The sequence below is a fragment of the Rattus norvegicus genome, chromosome 2 (genome assembly GCF_036323735.1).
Source record: "Rattus norvegicus strain BN/NHsdMcwi chromosome 2, GRCr8, whole genome shotgun sequence".
NCBI classification, from domain to species: Eukaryota; Metazoa; Chordata; class Mammalia; order Rodentia; family Muridae; genus Rattus; species Rattus norvegicus.
In genome coordinates, this window is record NC_086020.1 from 213,270,096 (window position 1) to 213,291,682 (window position 21,587).

Below are 21,587 nucleotides of genomic sequence, written 5' to 3' on the forward strand. Positions count from 1 at the left end.
CAGACAATCCAGTAATGTGGACAGACCAGAGCAGTATGAAGAAATCAGGCTCCTGGGAGATGGTTCTGGGGCGCTAGAGGGAACTCTAAGCAGAAGCCAAAGATCTGTTGTCATGGCAACAGCCACCCAGCATGGAGGTGTTGGAGGAGTGAGATTGGCAGGACAGCAGGTCAGAACATAGACTGAAGTCTGATTCTGGCTACAGAATCAGAGTGGCACAAAGACGATGACGGGGCGGGGACAGGGGTGGGGTGGGGAGGGGATCACCCAGATCCAATGTATTACCCATAGGTGCTCAGTCAGACTGGCTGGGACTGGGTGTCCCGTGGAGAGCTTAGAAGTAGGAGAAGGGCTCTGGGGGTGGGCATGGAGGATATACTGCGGATGTGTTTCCTGCCTGTTTCCATAAACAGCTCATCAGATTTAAAAAAAAAAAAAGGTGCAGGGAACCATCTGAGACATCTGAGCGACTGTGATTAAAGACCCTTTGTATGATTTCGATCTCCAAGTTTTGAGGTTGAGGACTAAAATATACTTTTAAGGCTAAATACTCTATCTCCTCTTCGTTAATTCTAGTTTTAAAAATTTGGAAGGGTCCTCAGCACCAGCTGCAGTAAGGCCGTGACTCAGTCACTGTCCACCTTCTCTGAGGACACACGTCAGAGTGCTCAGCATCTGAGAGTTGGTGGCTAGAGGGTAGTTTTTAGTGCCTTTCTTCAAAGAGGATGGAAGCTCGCACTTGCAGACTCTGCCTGTGATCACACAGTATGTCCAGGGAGCATCTTGAGGTTTTCAGAGGTTGACTAATCTCCCAAGGTCACTCAGCTAGCTACTGGTGCAGTGTTCTAGCCTGGAACATGTTCAGAGTCTCTTTGGAGCCACGCGGACGTCTGTCTCACAGCTCAGTTTTGGAAGGTGCCAATTTGCAGAAGTGCCTGTAAGACGGGAAAGAGCTCTGTTGGTCCCGATGGGGGAGGGGCACTTCCCCAAGGCTCCTCTGCTCTGTGCCACTCTTATGGTCACTGGCTGTCAGCTCTTTATGCTGTTCTCACTAAAAGTAGGAGGGAAGGGAAAGGCCACGTGTACAGCCGAGAAAACCCACAAGTGGAGATGACAGAAACAAAGTTCGCTCTGCGTGCGATGTCTGCATGGTTACTGTGGGATGGGGGGAAGCCTGGCAAAGTAGGCTCTGAGCCACCCTGGATGGCTTAGACTCCCAGGGGCTCACAGGGGATATAGAAGAGCCCCCCCCTTGAAACGCTAGAGCAAGCATCACGAATCTGCCTCGTGCCCTGGGATGATGGCCCTTGGCTCTCTACCAAAAGATGCTCAAGCCTGCTAGATAGTCTGAGGCTGTTTGAGAAGCTGAATTCTTACATCCTATAGCCCTCCTCCTCCCCCTCTTCCTCCCCTCCTCTTCCTTTTGAGACAGGATCCTAGGATACACAAGTCTAGGATACACAAGATCCTACCTAGACTGATGACCTTAGACTCTGATCCTCTTAGGTGCTGGGAGTACAGAAGAATACCACAACATCCAGTGTGTGCAGTGCTGGGATATAGAAGTCAGGTCTTCATTTATGCTAGGCTGAGTTTTCATTTTGCGACTGAGTTATAGCCTCAGCCAGTGTGCATATTCTTTTAATTTTTACCGTAATGCCACAGTATAGAAACAGATGCATGCGGAATACAGCGTTTCTGAGGAGATACCAGGATGCAATGGGTGTTTGTGATAGAGTGACGTATGGGGTAGAACTGTGACCCGTACAGTCAGAAAGGAAACTCGAGGCTGCCTGGTGCTCCACGTTATTCAGCTATGCAATTTTAATAGCTACTGGCGAATCATAAAGTTGCCGGGGGAGGGGCCGGAGCCTGATGTCCAATAGAAAGGAATCTATTTGTGAAGCCTGTACTTAGTCTTTGTGTGGGGCAGATCAATACCGTTTCCTGAAAGAGAACATTTAACAGCCATCTCCCCTCCTCTCCCTTGAGGAATCTGGGGAGACTGTCAACCTGAGATGCAGATGCCTGAGCCTCTGTCACACTGGAGAGCCTGCTTCTAGGGGCTCTGCATCTACCCCGGTACAGCAGGAGCTTGCGAACACAGAGCAGCAGAGATCTCAACAGCACTGCCTGCCCTCTGCCCACCTAGTCTTGCTTACATTCCTGTTTGCAGCAAGGGCTGACTCTCGTTTGCCCAGAGGGTAACGTGTTGGACTGTCTCCAACCACCTTAGCTCTAAGGTCTAGCCTCTTCTCCAGCTGTATCCTTTCTCACTGGTACCTGAGACCAGCTCAAAGGCCCTGTGTGTGTGGAGGTATATGTGAAAATCACATCAACGTCTTCTGCCCTACAGATGCTCCTCGACTTTAAACAGGGTGACTCCCAAGGAGCTGACCAGAAGTTGGAAAGAGGAAATTAATATATCTGTCCTTCCGGGCATCCCAGCTTAGCCCAGCCTACCCTGGATATTCAGAGCAGTTAGCCTACAGTATGGAGAAGTCCTTGACACAAAGACTGCTTTATAAGAGTGTGTCCAACGTCTCACGCAATTAACTGACTACTATTTTGAAAGTGAAATGCAGAGTGGATGCTGTATATGCTCACCCCGGGACTGCTGAAGTTGGAGACCACGGTGTCTGTTCAGAATCAGGCAGACCACGGTGTCTGTTCAGAATCAGGCAGTCAGGCAGGTGCAGGCCCAACATCTTGGGAAGCAGGACTGCCTAGCCTGTTGCTCGACGTGTTGCCACTTCCCATGTATAGGCCTCACAGACAGATCCTGGGGAGGTGAGACTGCAGTGTCACATGGCAAAGCCAAGTTATCCTTCCCTTCTTGCAGGGACACCAGCGGCAGAGGACTGGTTTCTTTGGTTTTATCCCGTAGCTGATTAAAGATGCCTTTGTTCACCAAAATCCAGGTCACTAGGACTTGGTGGAAACCAAAAACAAACCACAAGCCAGAAAGAATTGGTGGTATGTGTGGGAGGAGAGACCTTCAGTGGTGTGTGTGTGTGTGTGTGTGTGTGTGTGTGTGTGTGTGAAAGTGTGTGTGTATGTGTGTGTGTGAATGTGTGTATGTGAATGTGTGTGTGTATATGTATGTGTATGTTTGTGTATGTGTGTGTATGTGAATGTGTGTGTGTATATGTATGTGTATGTGTGTATGTGTGTGTATGTGAATGTGTATGTATATGTGTGTGTATGTTTGTGTATGTGTGTGTATGTGAATGTGTGTGTATGTGTGTGAATGTGTGTGTATGTATGTGTGAATGTGTGTGTATGTGAATGTGTGTGTTTGTGTGTGTGTGAATGTGTGTGTATGTGTGTGTATATGTGTGTCTGTGTGTGCTTGAAAGAGAGGCACAGACAGAGGAACCTTCCCATTCTCATTAGAAGCTCAGCTGTTTTGATCACAGTGATGTTCATCCCAACTGATGCTCTGGATGGTGATTAGCTGGACCTTACAGCCCTGGACAGTGTCTTCCAGCTCACTGATCGCCAAGAGTGAATCACAGGACTGCTTGACAGAGACTCGGAGTGGCTCCATGTGAACTTGATGACATAGTGTTGAGGTAGTGAAGGGTCAGAGGCTACAGGTAGTATTTCCCCCTATGTCCTGAACAGTAAGAGGTAGCTGCTTCCTGTTCCTCTTACCATGACCCATCAGAGAGAGTCAGTCATAGTTGGGGCCCTGCTTCTACTTGGGGTGGCTGTGACACTTTGGGAAAGGAGCCAATGGCTGCTGCCAACAGGAAGCATGCGTCTGTTGATCGTGGCTGGCAGGAGGCTCCAGTTTCCATGGTTACTGTGTAGGGTGGTTTAGTTAGCAGGGCTACTTAAGGGAAGCCTGGCATTGAGGACAGCAATTTGGTGTGTTTGGTGGAGGGTGAGGGGTGGGGGATGTCCCTTTGGCAGCTGAAGCCTTTAGTTGGAATGGGGTATGGACAGTGCTTGACTTCAGGAATGGGGATTTCCTGCAAGAGTCCACACAGCTGCAAGGCTAGCCTTGTCACCTACTGGCTATTTCCCTTGGTATAAAGAAGCAAGCCTCTTGGGTGGTCTGAAGGTGGCGCTTCAAAGCACCCTAGAACCTCCCTTCCTAGAGTCCTGCCCACTGGCTCCTTCCTTCTAGGATTCTATTAGAGGCTCTCTTCCCACCCACAGAAAGGCATGGTGTTTAGAAAACCCTGAGTCTGAATTGGTTTTAAATTCCATGTACCAAGAAATCCGTGAGAACCACTTCTCCTGGTGTCAACATTTCCGTGTGGCTACACACATGACAGGTGTTATTTCTCAGCTCTATAAAATCTTTCCTTTTGGCTTCCATGCGGTCAGCTAACTGGGTTCTGCAGTCCAAAGCTGGAATCTCTGGTCCTTTGTTCTCTGCAGAATGACAGTCCATTCTGGTCCTCTGTTTCTTTGCAACTAGAATAGAAGAATCGTTGTGAAGAGAAGGGGGGTGGGGGTTTGATCACTGTGGGTAGCAGACATTTAAAAGCATAACCAGGCGCTGAAGGGCACTTTGGGATCTCATGCAATTAGCATCTGTAGTTGCAAGAATATATTATTTTAGTTTCTCTTTGGCCATTTTAGAAGAAAATATAGATTTTTTTTAAGCGCTGCTTCAGAAATTATTTTTTGAGTGTGGAACAAAAGCATCATGTGTTCAGGAAACAGTTGCTAATAAGATTCACATGTTCTTAAATACTGATAGAACAGTATTTGGCCAGTTTTGTAGACATTTCTTAGAGAAATCCTCAGGTGACAGGGCAGTGACTCTGTAGTGACCTGAATGGCATTATTCTGTTTTTACTTAACTCTGAAGCACTTGATATAAAGCACTGGATATATATGAAGCATATATATATATGTGTGTGTGTGTGTGTGTGTGTGTGTGTGTGTGTGTATACACACATGTATATAGATATATATTTCTATGTAATTTAGGTATTCATTATTTGCAGATTTGCTTTCAAGAATATATTTTAGGGCTGGCAAGATGGTTCAGTGAAGGTGCTTACCATCCAAGCCTAATGTGGGTTTGATCCCCAGAACCTACTGAAAACTGGAAGAAGAGAGCAAACTTCACGGAACTGTCCTTGGAGCTGTGTACCCGCACTGTAACATAACACGCTCCACCCCAACACACAGACACACAGTAATATATATACTTGAGGAATATACTCTCTTTCGCTGGAATTCAGATGTCTTTGCTGACTTATCTTATTGAGTCTCTGGGCAGGAGTGAGGATTCTTCTTTCCTTGGGCCCTGGAAGTATTTTTCCAGCCGTTGGAGAGGTTTTTAGCCTGAAGGGGTTGCCATTTCCTGCCAAGGGAATCTAGGCGGTGAACTGGGCCCCCTTGGTAGCGGCTCTCGGCCTGGCTGATGAGTCACGGCAGCAAAGGTCCCCTGGAGACTTAGCCTTTGAACCCATCAGACAGAAATGATAGCAAATAGAGAATGCTTCCTTCTGGGTGCAAGACGTTGACCCTAAAGGAAAATGTTGACCTACTGACTGGACAAACTCGGGGCTCAGCCATCTCCCTTAACCATCTGATGGCTCAGGTAGACTTTACAAGGTCTAGGAGCTCTCAGGACAGCTAGGCCGCTCTCCAATACGGCACATGTGAGGGAGGAAGGAAAGCTCATGCAAGGAGAGGTAAAACCAGCTTCCCCAGCTCTTCCCAAGCCTGGAGAGCCTTCAGATCCCTGAGCCCCATGCTGGACATGTCCTAGGCAGATCCCCTGCGTCTTCTGGAGTGTGTGAGGCTGGTGGCTGATCAAATATAGAATCTGCTCACTGGCCACTGGACAAACAATTCCCCACTTTTATAGGCAGCTCTGACCTAGACCAAAGGCCAAGGCCCCGGGGGATTTGCCACTAATCCGCTGGATACTCCTCATACCTCTCTCGTGCCTCATCCGGTGTCGTTCCTCGCTGGAATGAATAGGTTCTGTTTCTCCCTCGTTACATAGCTCTGCCCGGGTGAAGTTTTAGGGAACTTCAGGTCGCATTCTGCTTTTAAAGAGGGCTGGAGCTACTGAAAGCTCATCGGAGGAATGGCAGGAAAGGGAGAGCTGTGTGGCCAAAACCTGGGCTTGATTTTACAACAAAACCAACCAACCAGAAAAAAGAAAAACACAACACAGCAAAACAAACAAACAAACAAAAAAGCATAGCAGAATAGTTGAATGTCCGCTGTAACTGCAAAGAATGAGGAAAATTACAGGTGTCTCCCTCAAGGTGTTCTTGGCCTCTTTCTCTAGAGTCTTCTAGAAAGACCCTCCTTGGTGGTGGTGAATGCAGGGCTTGTGCACTGAAGCCGGGCTGGGCAGGGCAGACAATTAACTGGAGATGGGCAATTAAGTGAAGGACTTAAAGGGGCTGAGGGGAGGAGGACAAACAGCTGGGTCAGGAGGGAGAGCTCAATCCCTCTCCTCCCTCCGGCTGCACAGCCAGGTGGGGAGGACATAGGCCCTTCTGGGTGTTTGCCGACAGACTTGCTAATTAAACACCAAAAGGCAATGGTGCTTTGCTAATAACGAGGACTGTGCCAGTGTTATCAGCTGCAAACTTACTTGCCAGGAGCAGTAATTAAAAGTAAACAGCTCTGGAGGTGGGCATAGAGACCCGGATCCTGGCTGATTGCTTAGAACAGCTAAGATGACTCTCAGGGAAAGCCAGAAGCTGATCACCTGTGGGCCACCCTTCCTCAAAGGAACCACTGTCTCGCACTAAGATGGTGTGATGTACGGCTCGCCCTGCTTCTAAAACAGCCCCTAAGTGCTGGGGTGAGAAGCAAGCAAAGCCGTTGGGAGCAGACTGCTCATGGTGGGGTGTGCTCCAGCCCTGAAAAGGGAAGGCTGCCCAGAGTGGGGGCGGGGTGGGTATAACGATTTCTCCCTGGCCTCTGAATTAGGGGACTAAAAGCTAAAGCACAGGCCCTCTTGTAAGAGGGGTTAGAATTTCATCAAGTCTGGTCACATGAGAATTTCTGGCACCGTGTGCCTGGCAGGCTGGACACAAGCCGGCCAGAATTGAGCGAGTGGATCGTATTGGCTTTGGCGGAGGGGAAAAGTCACGGACTGGCCTGGGAGAAGGAGCCGACTCACTCCCTTGGCTGCTGGCTGCGGACAGGAGCCGCAGAGCGTGGGGCTGGGGCTCTGCCACCCAATGCCCCCTTCCTTTTAACTTCGACGGAGGTGTGTGGGGTCTGGGACCGAGGACAAAATGCCTAAGGAATGCAGTGCCTTCCATGCCCTCTCCGCAGCCCTGTGCTGTTTCTATCAGCGCAAGTCTTTCTTTGGAGTCAAGGTAGGTGTGGCTTGGAGATGCGGTGTGCGCATCTCTAAGCCTTTTGGGGCTCCCAAAGACACTGGCTTTCTAGGGGGCACTAGAGGAAGTGTGCGTTTTGTAAATCCCATTTGTTCTTGATGGTTTCCCCCCATCAAGAAAGTTGAATCGGGCCAGCTGTAGAGAATGAGGGTTCCTTTTCTGTGTTTGGGACAAAACTCTGTTGTTCATGACACTTTCAGACTCCCTGGGGTGACACTGTATGCTGAAGTCACCAAATATGACAAAGCTGTTTTTCCCTGCTTTCTCTTTGTCTCTCTGTTTCTTTTCCCATGTTCAGGGTGAGTGCGAGGTGGCCGAGTCCCCTTGCTCTGTTTAACCTCAGGTCCATTATATGCCAGCCATGTCTATAATGGACAGAAACCACAAAACATTATAATTGCAGCTAGCTTCCAAAACATTTCAGAGCTCAGAAATGTGTTTCTCTTTACTGCTGCACTTTATCCTTTGGGACAAGACATCGGTGCCAGTGGCTTTTACATAACAATGTCAATAGACTGTGTGGGTGACATAAAGCCGGGACTGCGTTCTATGTCACCTGCCCATGATGTAGTAAGAATTAATATGAACACAGGCTTTCACCAATCTTGAGATTTGTCAGCTTTGGGAAGACCCCCACCAGCTCTAGAGTAACTGCAGACCTCAATGACTCCAGGGACATTGGAGGCTGAAAGCTTCTTCAGGAATCCCACTCTGAAGTTGGGATGCCTCTTCCCAGGGGACTGAGAAACCACAATGGGGCTGTGACACTCTGTTTCCTTCTTGCTACACAAAAGCTAAACCTTGGGAAAGTGACCTATTACAGGGAGAAAGACCCAGCTGTAGAAACGCAGACAGTGGATGAGGTGCGAGGTGCGAGCAGTCGTCCTCTGGTTCTGCTGCCTGGTTTGAGTGTTTGGAGTTAGTTCTCAGCTACCCTGCAAGTTGATTTCCGTACCTCTCTGTCCAGAGCCTCAGTGTCCAGAGCACTGAGGTGTGGGTTGAATGTGGTTCTCCCTGTCTTACTGCCTAGCTCTGTGTTATCCCAGAGCCTAGCAGGGCGCTGTGGTTTTCGACCTAAATATGGATTGTTCTGGAATGGGGTAGATGATGTCATGCCATTAACAGTATTTTTGAGTTGACAAAGATAGACTGGGAAGGTCCCAGAGGGCCTCATGCACTTCAGGGATTGGCAGTAAGTTCTCCCTTGAATAGAAATCCATCCACGAGCCAATTGCTGTTAATTCAGATGAACTTAGCCTTTGGTGTAAGAGGAATCAACTCATGAATGTCCGGGTCTCAACGATGAGCTGTTTGGATGTCCCCAAAGCATACACAGAAGAGGCCACATAGTGGGCTAACTTGGACCATCTGTCCTTCAGTTACTCCTTTCTTGACCTCCCCACCATAGTTGATCCTGGTGGACACCTCTTAGTAGAAATGACTTCCTTTCTGTCCAGATTTCCCATCCCATCCAGTTATGTTGAAGTTTACACAGCAGAAAGAAAGGCTTTGACTTGTTCAAACATTTTTCAGCCCCTCACTTACGGCTCTCAGATGGACCCTCCAGATGACTTTTCCTGTTTTCTTTTGCTTAGCTGGTTACCTGGGAAGGAAATCTGCTCCTCATACCTCCTCCTTCATGGTGCCAGTGTTACCCTAACGATAACACAGAATCATTTTATTGACCCTCACTTTTAATTAGGGGGGTTCAGGTCGTGCTGCTCATAATTAGTTTCCGTTGCAATTAGAATTTCAAAATTAAGTTGAGATTGATTGCCTGATAGCAAGGCGGAAATGCTGTTCCAGTTTGACCGTGTATGCTGTTTCCCTTGGTGTGAATTTCTCATACCCAAAATAACACTGCGGTAGCCATGGTAACTTTCCGTTTGGTCTAATCCATATCATCTCAGGAGAAAGCAGGGTGTTATTAATAGTGTTGGTTGTATGGGAAGAAAACTAAAAATATGGAAGCTCCTTGGTTGCATAGGAGACCAACCACACAATTGCACTCTGGGAATATCTTACTTGCAGAGGTCTCACAGAATTTCGCATGCTGTTAGGAGCCTCGTGAATTTGTATACAGAGACCCTGGGAGGGATGATTTGGAAGGTCAAAGCAGAGAGAATGCTCAGCGTCGGACATGCATCGCTGGTCCCCATCAAGTAATGTTCCAGCTACGCTGGGTATCACAACTCTGACACCCCAAAGCAGTTCATAGTAGGTGCCTGTTTCAGAGAAGACCAGATGCTCTTAGGTGTGCATAAAAAAAAAAAAAAAAAAAAAAAAAAAGCCTTTTGCTTAAGCCCATCCAGGGGAGGGAAGCTGGTAACAAAGAGATCTCAGATACATGATACCAAAAGGGCACACTCCAAATTCGAAAGTCCTTGAATAACAGATGTAGCCCCACCCATGCCCATGTGTGGACATCTTTCAGGTGGGTGGGCCTGGGATCAAGTGTGAAGGGACAAATGACAATTGAGGTACAATTCCCAACTTCAAAGGACTTGCCACAAGAGTGCTAGACTGTAGTGTCATTTAGTCACTTTTGCAACAGGCTTTCCAAGGTCCTAATGATTCACGGGTTGTCTCCTCAGAATGAGTTCTGTAAATGGGGCAGGGTGATGGTTTACATTTTCCACAGAGACAGAGGCTGAGCCTCAGAAACAGCCTTGTTTAGTACAATCAATTTTTTGGGCACTGAGAAGGGAAGCCAGATGTTCTAGGCTTGCACTTAATATTCTTTCCACACAGCCATATTAGGAGACTCTGAGTCTGAACCAAGATGCCGTCGTGTATATTAATACTTCATTTTGCTTTGCAGTTGGGAAAGATATTTCAAGGGGTGGGGCATGGGTGCATGGTACATGTGTATGTTTAGAAGAGATAATTCTTTTTTAAAAACTATTTTTAGTGACTCGGAATTTAGGTGGACGAGGAAGAAGATGGGATGAGGGGGAAGGGGAAGGCATCCCAGTCTGGGAGAGTAGACTTCCTGCCTAACTCAAGGTATAAAAGGTGTTACCAGGGGCTGGGGATTTAGCTCAGCGGTAGAGCGCTTACCTAGGAAGCGCAAAGCCCTGGGTTCGGTCCCCAGCTCAAAAAAAAAAAAAAAAAAAGGTGTTAGCAGACGCCAAGCCTAGTCAGAGCAGGAAACAGCTATGAGCATGAGGAAGTCTGCTCCCTCCAGCCCTGCCCTGCTCTGCCCCGAGTTCAGTGCAAGCAGATCTCCACACTGGCTTTTATCCTGCTTACATCCTTAGTTCAGCTAAACAGTAACTGATCATGGTACCTCTGTGTGCCCTGCCTTTGCCAGCTGCTCTGACTTTGGGAGTTAGGACCCAGTCCCCACTCTGAGGAGGGTTTGAGTCCATTTGGAGAGATCTGCTGCGGTGCCGGACAGGTGTATATTGACAGGCTCGCCAGAGGAGCATGCCTAGTGTGCTGTCTGAGCAGTGGAGGACTTCCTGGGGAGACAGGCTTAGCTTAGAAGAGTTAGTAGAGGGTATCCTGAGAGGAAATGACCTTCTGGGTAGAGGAAGGAGTATCCACAAAAACCTAGACGTGACAGCCAGATGTGAGCAGGGAGGCAGCAGGGGCCAGACAGTACCAGATAGCACGCTATGTCACTTAGGGAGCTGCAGAAGGACTTTGGCTAAAGAAAGGATGAATGATCTGATTTTGGAGGCTGGCAGTGGGATCCCATTACTTCTGGCCCTTCTGTGTCTGACAATTGATATTTTTTGGAGGGGGTTGGGGGGAGGAGAGAGGGAGAGGTGAGGGAAGGAGAGTTGAAACTCATTATCAGATCAGCATCTGGTCCTAAGGAAGGACAGTGAGATTGTATTGGAGAATTCTAAGAAAGAGAAGCTCCCATCGGTGTATTGAAATACTGCCTGCCCCAAAAATGGCATGAACAGAAAGGTGGGACACAGGTAATACATAGATAAATGGACCAGGAAGGTGAAGGCTTGATTAAGAATAGGCCATTAAGCCCACCCAGCGGTCTTGTCCTGAGCCGCCATAGTTAGGAAGAATCACAGATTCTCCTATGCTAGGATGTAACGGCCTCTGCAGTCATTAAGTGATGCCATAGCGAAGAGATCTTGAATTTTGTTCTGGAGTTTCATTTGGATTGGCATTCTCTTGTCTCCACTCCTCCCCCTGGGGTGGGGGTTGGGGGAGGAGACTTACAGCCTATTGAGTCCACACTGTGTAGGGTCTTTGGCACTTAGTTTCATTTGAAACTGCCTTTCTCTTGTGAAGAGTGTGGTGGAGGGAAGGTCCCACCCATGTTCCCTGGAGCTGATCCTTTGGCCTATGTGTCTGGATAGCCCAATTATAAGTGACATATCTTGACCATGACAGTGGCCCAGCTGCCTTTGTATGGGTGCAGATACAGTGTCAGCAAAAGGTAGGAAAAGCCAAGTAGAAGAATCTTTCCAAGAGACTCAGCCCCTCCTCCTGGTGGGGGCTAGTTACTCATGCATGCCTCCGGGCCCTAAACTAAAAAGCCCAGCAATGCTTCTTTGTGAAAAGAGCCCTTTAAGTGCATTCCATTGGCATCCAGGAGCTGTGGGGATCTGACTTCAATATCAGGACATGGCTGACAGAGACTGTGTGCTCCCTAACCAACCTCAGAGCTTAGATGCCAGCTGAGGACTTCTTTTTGTTGGAGAAACCAGAGGGGAATCAGGGGCAGGGTTGGGACCCTCAGAAACTGTCTGGAGATTTGCAACCTGCAGAACTGCAAAGTTGGCCTGAGCCAAACACTGTGATGACAATGGAGAGGTTGAAGAAGTGTGTGTGTGTGTGTGTGTGTGTGTGTCTGTGTGTGTGTCTGTGTGTCTTTCTCTGTGTGTATGTGTGTGTGCATGTGTCTGTGTGTGTCCATGTCTGTGTGTGTGTCCGTGTCTGTGTGTGTGTGTGTCTATATGTGTCCGTGTGTGTGTGTCTCTGTGTGTCTTTGTGTGTCTGTGTGTGTGTGCGTGTGTGTGTTTGTGTGTTTGTGTGTGTGTCTCTGTGTGTCTGTGTGTGTATGTGTGTGTGTGCATGTGTCTGTGTGTGTCCGTGTCTGTGTGTGTGTCTCTGTGTGTGTCTGTTCGTGTGTGTGTCTCTGTGTGTGTCTGTTCGTGTGTGTGTGTGTGTGTGTCTGTGTGTGTGTGTCTCTGTGTGTGGGTGTGGGTGTGTGGGTGTCTGTGTGTGTGTGTGTCTGTGTGTGTGTCTCTGTGTGTGTCCATGTGTGTGTTTGTGTGTTTGTGTGTGTCTCTGTGTGTGTATGTGTGTGTGTGCATGTGTCTGTGTGTGTCCGTGTCTGTGTGCGTGTCTCTGTGTGTGTCCGTTCGTGTGTGTGTCTCTGTGTGTGTCTGTTCGTGTGTGTGTGTGTGTGTCTGTGTGTGTGTGTGTCTGTGTGTGTGTCTGTGTGTGTATGTGTGTGTATCCATGTGTGTGTGTGTGTGTGTGTCTGTGTGTGTGTCTCTGTGTGTGTCCATGTGTGTGTTTGTGTGTTTGTGTGTGTGTCTCTGTGTCTGTGTGTGTATGTGTGTGTGTGCATGTGTCTGTGTGTGTCCGTGTCTGTGTGTGTCTCTGTGTGTGTCTGTTCATGTGTGTGTGTGTGTGTGTGTGTGTGTGTGCGCGTGTGCAGGAAAAGAACATCAGCCTAGAACTTTCAGCAGAAGTAGAGAAGACTAAGGTTAGAACCATGGACAGGCCTCTCTGCCTTGGCCTGGGTAAGAGGTCACCGGAACAAGCATGGCAGAGCCCCAGGTCCTGCTGCTAGGGTTAAAGATGTGGCTGAGGGTGACCCAGTACCTTTTAACTGACAAGTAATTTGAATGTTCTGGTTTGAGAGGAAAGAAGTATGTCATAGGGTTGGATGCCACAATGGCATCTCTGTCATCAACTGTCATAGCCCCAGGAGCTATTGTTCCTCCCTGGCTCTGGTCACGAGAATGTGCCGACACATTGTCTAGCTCATGAAACCTATAATCAGTATTGTAATTTTCGTGACTAAGAACTTCTTTTCTGGTTTCTGCTGTAGATACATATATTCTTTTATAACGATGGTTACACATAACGGAATGGCTATCCCAAATCCTGGCTCCTCGTTTAGGGACTGGAGGAACCATCAGCAGGTTCCTACCCTGAGCTCATGGGTTCCTCCTAGTCCCACTCACCCAATGCATCGAGACCTAGAGTGCACTGGGGAAACAGATGCTTGGGGTCCTGACTGGAAGGGGTATCTCCATGCTACACAGCAACTTCTTTCTGTACCTGTAGTAGATAGGAAGAAGGAAGGAGGACACCCCACCACGGCTTATTGTGACATCTTAGAGGCCTTTAATGCCAGCCTTGGCCAGAGATCTTCCCAGAAGAGGTAATGTAGGAGCGTGCACAAGAGGGGAAAAACCATCAATCTAAAACACTGAGCGAAAAGGAGATCAGATCGGGGAGGGTGGAGGAAAGTGGGGGACGGTGGAGCTCACAGGCTTGTCTGCTGGGAAGAGGAAGGGCAGCACAAGGACAGCACACGCCCGAGCAGCTCGGTGAGGAGTCCAGTGAAGCTTTGACGGTTGGTCTCTGTGTGTAGCCTGAGGGTCTACAACCTCTTTCCCAACACAGCCTCTCCACCCTTCCATCAGTTCTGTGTCCTTGGCTCAGTGCACACCGATGTTACCCACATCAAAATACGGTTCCTTTCTTGGAAGTAGCCGTCCGTCAACCACCTGGCAAGATCTTGCCTGCCTCCCTTCGACCGCGCTGTCCCCTCAAGTTCCACCTCTTTCCACTCCTCACCTTATTCCTGCAGCTTGTGAGAATGAAGTCCCCTTTCCTGAAGCAGATGTGTCTTGTTACCCGTGTTCTTCACAGCTCCCCTCCCATGGTCCCGCCTTCCCTGGAAAGCCACACTGCCTCATCTACTCTCTCTTACTTAGAAATATGGTCTGGGGTGGAGCAGAGACTGAGGAAAGGCCAACCAGAGACTGTCCCACCTGGGGATCCACCCCATATACAGACACCAAACCCAGATACTATTGCTGATACCGAGAAGTGCTTGCTGACAGGAGCCTGATATGGATGTCTCCTGAGAGGCTCTGCCAGAGCCCTACTGATACACATGAGGATGCTTGGCAGCCAACCATCAGACTGAGCACGGGACCCCAATGGAGGAGTTAGAGAAAGGACTGAAGGAACTGAAGGGGTTTGCGACCCCATAGGAAGAACAACAATATCAACCGACCACACACCCCAGAGCTCCAGGGACTAAACCACCAACCAAAGAGTACATATGGAGGGACCCATGGCTTCGGCCACATATGTAGCAGAGGGTGGCCTTGTTTGGCATCAATGGGAGGAGAGGAAGGCTCGATTCCCCAGTGTAGGAGAATGCCAGGGTGGTGAGGTGGGAGTGGGTGGGTGGGAGAGGGAGCTCCTCATAGAAGCAGGGGGAGGGAGGCTGAGAGAACCAGGAAAGGGAATAACATTTGAAATGTAAATACATGAAATAACCAGTAAAAATGCAAAATGAAAGAGAAAGAAATATGCTCTTCCCCATTCTAAAAACAATTCTTACCTCTACACATAAGCCACCCAGCCCTCTTTTACCAATGACCTGTACATGATCAAATCCAGTGGCTTCTCTCTAATTGATCCAGTTGGAATTCCCTACAGCACTTGACCATGACAATTATTTCTTCCTGAAGCTCTTTTCTTCCAGCCTCCAGGACACTAAGCCCTCCTTGATCTGGGTCCTTCTTAGCCAGCCTTTTACAATGTCCACTTGGGTTTCTTTCTAGTTTGCTTCTTAAAAACCAACATCCCTGGCTTTCCTCTCATGCTGTCTACCATTTCCGAGGTGGGAGCTGAGACTGGCTCTTAGAATACCTGGAGGATCCCCATGTTGTATTATGTAGTCAGCCCATTCCCCACAGTGCCCCATGACCCAGTGAAGAACCCCATTTAGATGTTACACCAGAAGCCCAGGCTCTCCACCTTCCTCCACAAGCCTGTTAGCTTCGCTCTTGCTTTTCAACACTGGGTGAGTCATGCATCCTTTCGGGGTACTGATCCTTCTTTCCATATTCACTCTCCACATGTAATCACCCACTGAGTTTCACTACCTAAACATAGCGCTCATTGGTTTCTTCCCTTCTGTTTCCGCTGCCACTGTTTTAATTCAGGCCTCATTATCTCTTGCCAGATTCCCTCAGTAGCTTCCCAACTGCTCTTCTAAGACTTCACAGAACATTGACATTTCTAGAGGAGGTGGTGCATTCCCACTTTTGGACAAATCTGAGTGCTGGATTCTGTAGGGTCCCCCATCTTGTTTGGCTCAAAAACAAAACAAAACAAAACAAAAACAAAAACAAAAAACTAAAACCATTGCAGCTTCAACATATCCCTGGTTGTGGTCAGGTGGGAATTCTGGCTTGCCTGATGCACAGTTGCCCACCGGACTGTGGGCAGGTCTATTCTGAGGCTGCATGAGCTGATGTAAATGGACACGTAGAAACAAGGATGAGAAAAAAAAAATCTGGAACCGTTTCTGGGGAGTTGAATCGAGAACATTCGACCTGTCACCGTGTGATGTACCAGCCCCACTGACTCTCAGGAGCTTCTAGCAGCTCTCCTGGTTTTCTAAGAGTTCTGGATAGGCTACGCTTTTCCAGCTGTGGGCTTTACGGATGCTTTGGATGACTTTCATTCTAGCTGTCAGACAACCCTTAAGTCCGAGCAAATCATGAAATGCATGGAAGCATGCTTCCCCTTGTGATAGACTAGTTCTCACTAGTTCTTAGCTCCCAGGCACGCTGTGAGGCTCTGAGATCCTAGTTGCACTGTATCGTGTGTCTTGTCCACTTGGACAGCACAAACCTTACTTTTCTGGTTTCTTTTCACAACATCCAGTGCGGTGGTCATGTCTTTAAAACAGTTCACTAAACAGGAGTTGTGGGTGACAAGTGGCCCAAGCTCCTCTGGGAGACATACATTCATTAACGTGATCAGTGAGCTGTACATTGAAAGTACTGGGGTTGCTGTAGGGCCTAAACCCATCTTGTGACTAATAGTTTGGTTTTACTGAAAGCCTACTATGTACCCAGCACTGACATAGTATGTCCTATCCCAGAGTAGGGTTCTAGGACAGTTGTTCGTCAGGGTGCTATTTTGGAGAAAGAATTTATTCCATATCCGACAGTAGGAGACCAATCTGAATCCCTCCCCTTGCCTCCTTCTGTGTTGGCACATCTCAGTTTTGCTTCTAATTACACCTATTACAACTGTGATACTTCTCATTGTCTCATCCAAAACTCCACTCAAGAGGAATTAAGAAAAGGATGGTGTTAGAATTAAGTTGCTTTTGATTTTCTGACATTTCCTTACTGAAGGGCAAACAGGACATCTATTTTGGTTAAAAGCTATGTTCCAAATCATTTATAATTTACATTAAGTTGTTGGATCAATGAGGTTAAATTACCACTGATCAAAAATTCTGGCTTAGATCTTAGACTCTGGATTCTGGTCACCTGGTCTTCAGACCCCAATGCCAAGGTCCACCCAATCCTGCAGTCAGACCCCAATGCCAAGGTCCACCCAATCCTGCAGTCTGTTGTTTGTTCCCTCTGAAGATCTTTACAGGCACTGCTGTTTCTAATGCAAACCTCACTGATTAGTGATGGATGTCTCATTTATACTGTTTCAGCATACATGCCAACCCTGTATGAGGGAGAGGTATTAGGGAAGTCTTTCGAGGACATGGTGGAAGGGGCCAAAATGATTTAGAGGGGGTTTGAGGGATGAACTGATACTCAATTTTATTTCAAGCCCATCTTGTCATCGGCCTATCATATGATTAAGTGCTGCCAAGCGACCTTTGACCATAAATGTGGCACTGGTTTTCTCCGTGAGAATCAGAATGCAAGGCTGCCTCACGGGAAGATTTGGGTGTCCACTCCACTTCAGGCTGCTCCTGGAATCATTATTTAAATTTAATGTGCATAGAAGGTCCCCTCTACCCCTGCTGGCTGGAGCAGGGCAGTGTGTTAACAGGTGGCCTATTGAAAATATCCTAGTTATTTATTGGTTAACAGAGAAAGGTCAGACACCACCACCTCGGAGCTGAGCTCTTCGGTGTCCCCTGGTAAACAACACTTTGTCAAAAGCAAGCCCTATGATTGGCACTCTTTTGGGACCAAAGTGGAGGGAGATCTTGGAGCAGATGAATTCAGTTCTTCCCAGTGCACAGAAGAAATAAGCTGTGCTTGTCTCTTTTGAGTTTAGTGCATTTTCTAATGCTGCCCCAGTCTTCAGTCTGAACTCAGTCCCCTTCAGTTTGAAAAGAAAAAAAGATAAAAGGGGGAGAGGGGGCTTTTCAGTCCCTTGGTGTTTCATCAAAATAAAATAAGCGGCTAGAGCAATAGCTTCCTGATCCTGCAGGGTGGGAACGCATAGAGGAGACCTTGCCCAGAGGATGAATGTGGATGAAAGGCAGAGGCAGTCTAGCATCAAAGGGAGCCGTGGGCTCCGATCAGAGTGACTCTAATGTAATTAGTTTGGATGTAGGATTAAGTTCCTGCTTGCAGGGTGCTCTACTTCAAAATGCCAATCCGAAAAAATTGCAATTAAATTAGTCTCTTTAGTCCACACACGGGAGCAGAATTTTAATGGGTGATTCTCAGAAGCTCGACAAGCAGAGAGCTCCGTAGAGCGTCTCCTCCTGATTCCTATTCGTGGCGTCTGAGCCTCTTTTGATAAGAGTTTGATAAGTTTGGGTAATGAATAAAATGAAATCTCTTGGACTTGGGGCTCTCTGGGGTTTTGATGGTTTTCCTGTCTGCGAGAGCATCTGATGGCCCTTGTAATCACCGTTCGTCTGAGAAAAGGGGAAGTTGAGTACGGGAGGAAAGCGAAGCATCTTAATTTAACTGAAAATTGCAAATCAGTTTTTAATGGCACTGGAGTGGGAATCTGCTCTGTAGGATGATGAATTGCTTCGGCTGAATTACCACATGGGGAAATGGTAAGAGCTTGTCTCTGCAGAGTTTGTCCGAGATGAGATTTTTTGGGGATTCGGAAGAGAGAAAGTGATGTCAAGGTGGTTCAACGTTAGCAGTACATTAATGAAAGCAAGTCGCTAAAACTCGATTTTTATAGAGTCTTTTTCATACTGATCCCTTTCTCAGAGAGACCAGAAACCTATCTCATAAAACAGATACTCCTGGGGGCTTCTACAGTACCATTGGCCATTTTTCAAATGCCTTGTCTCCTCAAAGAGGCCATGACCACTTCCAGGCATGGAGTTCCTCTATCGTGGCGTTTGTGCCTTTCTCAAATCTAGGTAGGGAGACAGCAGGACCAGCAGGCACACTCAGGGGCCTGGGTTTGGGTGAAGGCAGAGGGCTGAAGACTATCGAACTGTTTTAAAGTGGCCTCCTGTTTGTCTCCGTACAGTTGCAGCTAGCAGGGTGGTGTGCGTGCGGGCTAGGAAGCTGCTTATGGAGGCTGAATTACGTAGAGGGAGCATCCAAGGGAGAGCCTCAAAAGTAGGGGGCCTAGGTAAGGCCAGAGGTGATCATCGCTAAGGGTCCAGCACTTAGAGGGTGACAGGGCCACAGGGACATGCTCATAGTGCCCTGGGTAAGCTATAATATGACGACTTTTCCTTAAGACCTCCACAGCCACCTACCAGCCAGCAGTAACGATTAACAGACAACTTGCTGTATAACCAGCACCTGCTTTAACACAATGTCACTGTGCTGCCCACATTTTGAACCATAAGTCAAGCCACCATGTCCCCATGGGGCTGGAAGAGGCGGGATGCTTTGGGGCTTTCTGTGCTAAACCGGGAGGTAGAGTTTGAATTAGCTCTTTTTCTCTTTGGATTTTTTTTTTTCAACCTTAATTGTTGATTCAAGTAAGAGCCTGGCATTGACCACCATTATGAACAAAGGAAATCTCTCTGAGCCTAGAGGGGGCATCTGCACACCTGGTTCAAAAGTTGGAGCAGCGGACTCAAAGCTCGAGTGGTTTATCTTCCGATCTGTATTTCTTTAGTGGGGGTTGGGGGGAGAGAAGGTGTGCACACACCATGGCATATGCGTGTGGAGGTTAGAGGACAACTTGGGGAGGGGTCAGTTCTCACCTTCTACCATGTTGGAACTCAAGTCATCAATGATGACCTTTCCCCTCTGAACCCTGCTGAGTTACAATAAAGTCCTTTTAGGTAAGTCTCAATGGCAGCTGCTGTCCACTGAGGATTTTCTGTTCTACTTTAAATTGACACATCCCAAAGTCTTGAGCTGAAAAGGACCAGTCCTGGAATCTGTAGATCTAGGTCTTTTTAAGAGCTGTGGATGCAGTTGAGATGTATTTGTTTAGGGGAGTTTACGACCCATGCAGGCACAGTTTTGATTGTAAAATACCATCTGGGTCTTTAAGTCATTTACCGGGCTGAAGAGACAGTTCAGCTGTTAGAAGCTAAGCTCGCAACTAAATCATTTATGTGTACACTTTGGAATTTGGCTTTAAACTCGGCCAGTTTGAAATTCAACAAAAGAAAGGGGTTCTAGAGAGCTGGGTTTCTGGATTCTACAAAGAATGTCATGAGCTCTTGCAAAATGATCTCAAAGCCATCACATTTCAGAGTGATCTTCGGGCTGGCCAAGTCACACTTCTGTAGAAGGTCTAACTTTTTTCCATTTGTTTAAGACACTTATCAGGGATGGCGACATTTTGTTCCGTGTCACATGGGTCTTGTCAGAGTTCAGAGGGTCTGAGATGACTCTGTCATCCTGGATCCATGAATTGTCCCAGCTTAGGTGGCTGAGTCCAGTATCCACCAAGCCAGAGGATTCCCACCTGAGCTCCAGGGAAGACAGACTTCACTTCTAACTTAGACCAATTTTACACAATGAGCCAGAACTCCAGTCAGACTCACAGTTTGTGAGCATAATTTCTGGGTAAGACATCTTTAGAAACTTGGCCTGTGGAGTTGTTTGGTGCGACTTGATAAGAGGCCTCCACTGTTGTTGATGACTCCCTTAATCTAATAAACTGTTCCAAGGCTGAAGAAAGGAAGCTTTTGTGTGAGGTCCCTAATAGCATTCTGGGTGTTGTGGCCAGACACTCCGAAGTGGAAGAGAAGAGGGCAGCCGCCTGCCTGCTTGTGCTTTCACTGGTCTTCACCCCAATTCCCGCCCCTCCCTTCCCCCCCTTTCCCTCCAAGCGCACATTCCATCTCCTTTGTTTCTAGTAATTTAGTTTTCAGCCTTGATCATAAAATGAATGACCAAAAATGTATCTTGTTTATGAAAATTCAGCAAGATTTTCTCTTTTTTCTTCTCTTCCTTTATTTTTATTATTATTTTTGAAAAGACTTTATTACATATAAGTACACTGTAGATGGCTTTAGACACACCAGAAGAGGGCATCAGATCTCATTACAGATGGCTGTGAGTCATCATGTGGTTGCTGGGATTTGAACTCAGGACCTCTGGAAGAACAATCAGAGCTCTTAACCACCGAGCCATCTCTCCAGCCCTCGTTTCTTTTAACCAACTAAATGTTAAGGCCAGGGAAGAAGAAGGCATAATCTATCGAAGGACTTCTTTGCAATCTTGCATGACGCTCTCCACCTGTGTGTCTGCGCCCTCACAAGACACCCGGGGCCAGCTGTATATACGGATTAGGGTTGAAATCTGAGAGTCGGGTGTTCCTCACCAAGGATGGCTTCTAGGAGTGGCCAGCTTCATCTGCATAGAGAGACCGTTTACTGACCCCTGCCCCCCACAAAGCCCCGAGAATTGCTGGCTTTGAACTTGAACGAAAAGACTAAACAAAGTTGTGCATAATTAGAGATTACATTGTGTAACCGCTGGTTTTTATTCTTTAATTCCATTAGACCTATTTTCTCAGAGGCCAGAGAGATGGCTCACTGGGTAAAGGCATTTGCTGCCAAGCCTGACGACTTGAGTTTGATCTCCAGAAACCCATATGGTGAATGTAGGAACCAAGTTGTCCTCTGACCCCTACACACCTCCAATCAATCCACATAATTGAAGATCATTTTAATAACTCCTTAAGGGCCAGATCTCTAAAACTTCCTGGTGGATTTTATTCATGGTTCATGTTCTATGTGGTTGATAAGAAGGAAACTTTCCACATTCACTGCTAGAGTCACCTTGAAAAGAAGTTTCTGGTTCTATGTTGGTTTGAGCAAGTGTCTGCCCACGCCACTTATGGAACAGAGTTCTT

General features: G+C 47.5%; 1 protein-coding gene across 3 annotated transcripts in view; it reads left to right on the forward strand.

Annotated features, from left to right (window-relative positions):
• Positions 1-21,587, forward strand: part of Bcar3 (BCAR3 adaptor protein, NSP family member) — a 113,399-nt gene that overhangs the window by 60,189 nt on the left and 31,623 nt on the right. Inside the window, exon 1 of one of the 3 annotated variants that reach the window (XM_006233270.5) lies at positions 2,491-7,319. The exons of the other annotated variants lie outside the window; for them this stretch is intronic. Coding sequence (XP_006233332.1) covers positions 7,236-7,319 — 84 coding nt within the window. The 5' untranslated portion in view covers positions 2,491-7,235. Of the gene's footprint in view, positions 1-2,490; positions 7,320-21,587 lie in introns of those variants that run through there. 3 annotated transcript variants of the gene reach the window in all.